This window comes from Raphanus sativus, chromosome 2, assembly GCF_000801105.2.
Source record: "Raphanus sativus cultivar WK10039 chromosome 2, ASM80110v3, whole genome shotgun sequence".
NCBI lineage: Eukaryota > Viridiplantae > Streptophyta > Magnoliopsida > Brassicales > Brassicaceae > Raphanus > Raphanus sativus.
The window spans coordinates 36,949,693-36,953,231 of NC_079512.1; the positions used below are offsets into that span (position 1 = coordinate 36,949,693).

The window sequence follows — 3,539 nt, forward strand, 5'->3', positions numbered from 1 at the left end:
AGAATTCAACTAAGACATGAATCCATACTATATAAAAATTAAGACTATAAGTTATTGGAAATATCTGCATGTGATTTAAAATCATCTATCAAAATATTACAAATCATTGTTTTAATTTACTATTTTTAGAACTGTTAATATTTCCAACAATGTTTTTAAAATTAAAATACAAATTCATGTAAAAATAAGGTAAGCTAACAAAAGAGAATTTGTTAAAAAGAAAGACCAACTTGATATAGATACTATTTTGAAAATTAACATAAATTTCACTAATATTTATTTTTATAAAAGAGAAAATAAGGGAAATTTTTCAAAAATCAAAGCTATAAAATCTATGTTGTATAGAATGCACTATTTTCTCACTATCTATGACCATGAATGCTAGCAAGAGCAAAGAATTAATGGATAACTCGATTTAAATAGAAAGAGATTCATCAAAAGTTATAATTGAAAAACTAAAAGACACAGGAGAAGTTGGAAGGGAAAACTTAAATATGTGTATGTTAATTCTGAAAGTATTAAAAATACAAGATATTTTCAAAAAAAAAATCTAAAATTGGAATGTGAAAAAGAGTATAATGACAGTTTATCATTGTGATAAAGATGTGTCATGATTATGACAGATCAAGTAAATAACTTACATCCTATACAAATCATCATTTACATGATCACGATGAAACTCACATGACTAAATCGTTAATAAATTTGTTTTCTACGATGTGGTCTTCATTACTTAAATTTTCATCATTTTTAAGTAAATCAAGTTATCACTAATTGATTTAAAATTTTACCAGAAAAAAATATTTTGTCAAAGTTTTGATTTGATAACTGCATAGTATTTTAATCTGGAAGCTAACCTCTATTTCGTTACGCCGTGAAACAATGGCCTTTGTAACTCCCATTCGATGCAAATGGCGATCAAGTTTGACATGTCTCCTTGTTTTGATGGTTTGCAAATATAGCACCTGATTATAAAATCATGTCATTGATATACTATACAAAATCACTAATTAAAAACTATGGTGAACAATTAGTTTGTTCAAAAAAAAAAAACTATGGTGAACACTAAAATACATGTGTTTCTCATAAAGGCTGCAATGTATGCTGTGTTATGACCAGAGTTAGTGTTCATGACCCAAACTATATCTACTTCACGAAGGTTAAAGGTCAATATTGGCAACAAGAGACTTGCGCTCTGAACATAAAATTCACAAACAACATAATTAAGGTTAACTACAAAGAATCGTCAAAGTAAAATAATATTATCATATAGTAATCCTTTTTAAGTTCAGGAGTTCCTATGATTCTCTTGTCATATATTATATCAGTGTCGACATAGACCTCAAATACTCCTTGCAAAATTAATGTGACATTATCAATTCTATATTGTCTACAATAAGAATTGGCAACTCAAAGCTATTTTGTTAGTCTAACCAAAACAAACATCGTATATCGTATATATTAAAACATAAGTCACAATCTCAATTCATGTGTGATTTTTAAAAAAATCAGTTATCATTCTTTTATTATTAATAATATGATTTAATAATATATCACTCCTAATATAACCATCGACTCCTACAAAACCAGATTGGTTAACAAACCAATATTTAATTCTTTATTATTATTTGATTCTTTATTAAATGTAATCCTATTATCTGAACATTTGATTTTTTTTACCTTATCATCAATCCAAATATTTATGTTTATAAAATGAAAATCAACACCGCAGTTGTTCGGATTGAAATCTAGTCATGAATTAAAAAGACTATTAATCCCTTAACAGAAATGATTAATTATGTGGGCCGCGATGTCCACGAGCCGTAACTAGTATGGAACAAGCCCATTATATATTTTTCTCTTCCAAATTTATTATTTATATGTCCGTCTATCTAGACAGAGACTTCTCGGCTTCCTCAGTCGTTAAGTAATTCACATTAAGTAAGCCAGAGAAACTTCGAGTAATAATTAAATTAAAATTAAAAAAACTAATGAAAATCGGATCGGCGTGTACCTAATATCATACCCGAAACACAACACAGCCTCTCTCTCTCTCTTCATCTCCCCCTCATCATCATCAAACATACATCCCCCATTCATCTCGATCCCTCTCTCTTCTCTCTGGCATCCGATTTAACCCTCTCTCTCAGATTCTCTCCTTCGCCCCCTTTGACTTTTCTTTGACACCCGTAGTCTCTCTCGCTTCCCACCCCCTTCCTTCGATTTAGGGTTTCCGCTTAATTGATTAAAGTTTCGGCTTTTGATCATCCTCGTTCAGGGCGTGTGATCCGATATCTCCCTTGACTTGTAGCAAAATATGTGTCTCTGCTGCTCCCCTTCGGCTTGAGATCGGTTAGGAGATTGTGTGTGTGTTATGATGGTGGGTACTCAACGTGTAGACGGCGGCTCGGTGGTGAATTCCCCTAAAAGCTATGGGATTACGAAGCCTCTCTCGCTTGCTGGCCCTTCCCCTGCTGATTTCAAGCGTAACCTCGAGCTCGAGAAGGTAAATAATAATAATAATAATAAGCTTATTACTTTGTGCTACGTTTTCTAAACTGAATCCTGATTGATGTGCCTTTTTGTTTTAGTACTTGGTTGACGAGGGACTATATGAGAGCGAGGAGGATACCATGAGAAGAGAGGAAGTTCTCGGGCGCATTGATCAGGTGTGTTTTTTTTGTTGATTGTTTTTTTTTCTATGTTTACATTGGAAGCGTCTTCTTGTTTGATCGTTAATCAGATGACCATTGAGCTTTAAAGAACTATGTTTTTTTTTTTATGGTTGTTGATCTATCATGTTTGGTCTGCTTGTCTGTTTTATTTGCCGTTTTTCAAGTTTTCTTCACGTGCGTGCCGTTCACTGTGATTTTCTTAGTCCATGTTTGGTTGAAATGGGGTAAACTCTTTTGATCTTGTGTTTTTCTTACTACTCTTTTTTTTTTACTTTAAGATTGTGAAGCACTGGGTCAAGCAGTTAACCCAACAGAGGGGGTATACGGAATCAAATGGTGGAGGAAGCAAATGCTGTCATTTCACCTTTTGGTTCTTACCGACTTGGAGTAAGTGATCCATTTTTACCTTTGCTTTATCTTAGTGCTCTCATCATAGACGGTTGATTATTGAACCTCCAAAACATATCCTTGATAGTTAGCTCTGTTCTTTTCTCTTTTTTATCATCCCTATTCTGCTCTCTTGAGTCTGACACTTGTTGAATTGCAGGTACATGGGCCTGGGGCTGACATTGACACTCTGTGTGTTGGGCCATTCTTATGTTAACCGGGAGGTGACTCTTGCTATTTACCTCTTTTTTGTTGCAAAAGTTGGTTTACTTGAGTTCTTAACACTTGTTTGTACAGGAGGATTTCTTTTATAATCTTGCATGATTGTTGGCTGAGATGGAAGAAGTGACTGAACTTCAACCTGTTCCCGACTCTCATGTTCCGGTCATGAAATTTAAGTTTCAGGAAATATCGATTGATCTGCTCTATGCTAGCATATCACGCTTAGTTGTTGCCACAGGTAACTGTATCTGTGAA

General features: G+C 33.4%; 1 protein-coding gene across 1 annotated transcript in view; it reads left to right on the forward strand.

The window, feature by feature from the left end:
* Nucleotides 1-1,951: 1,951 nt before the first annotated feature.
* The window catches only part of LOC108842434 (nuclear poly(A) polymerase 4), a 29,208-nt gene continuing 27,620 nt past the window's right edge, over nt 1,952-3,539 (forward strand). Inside the window, 2 exon segments of the mRNA XM_057004373.1 lie at nt 1,952-2,506; nt 2,592-2,669. Of these exon segments, the coding sequence (XP_056860353.1) occupies nt 2,375-2,506; nt 2,592-2,669 (210 nt within the window). The 5' untranslated portion in view covers nt 1,952-2,374.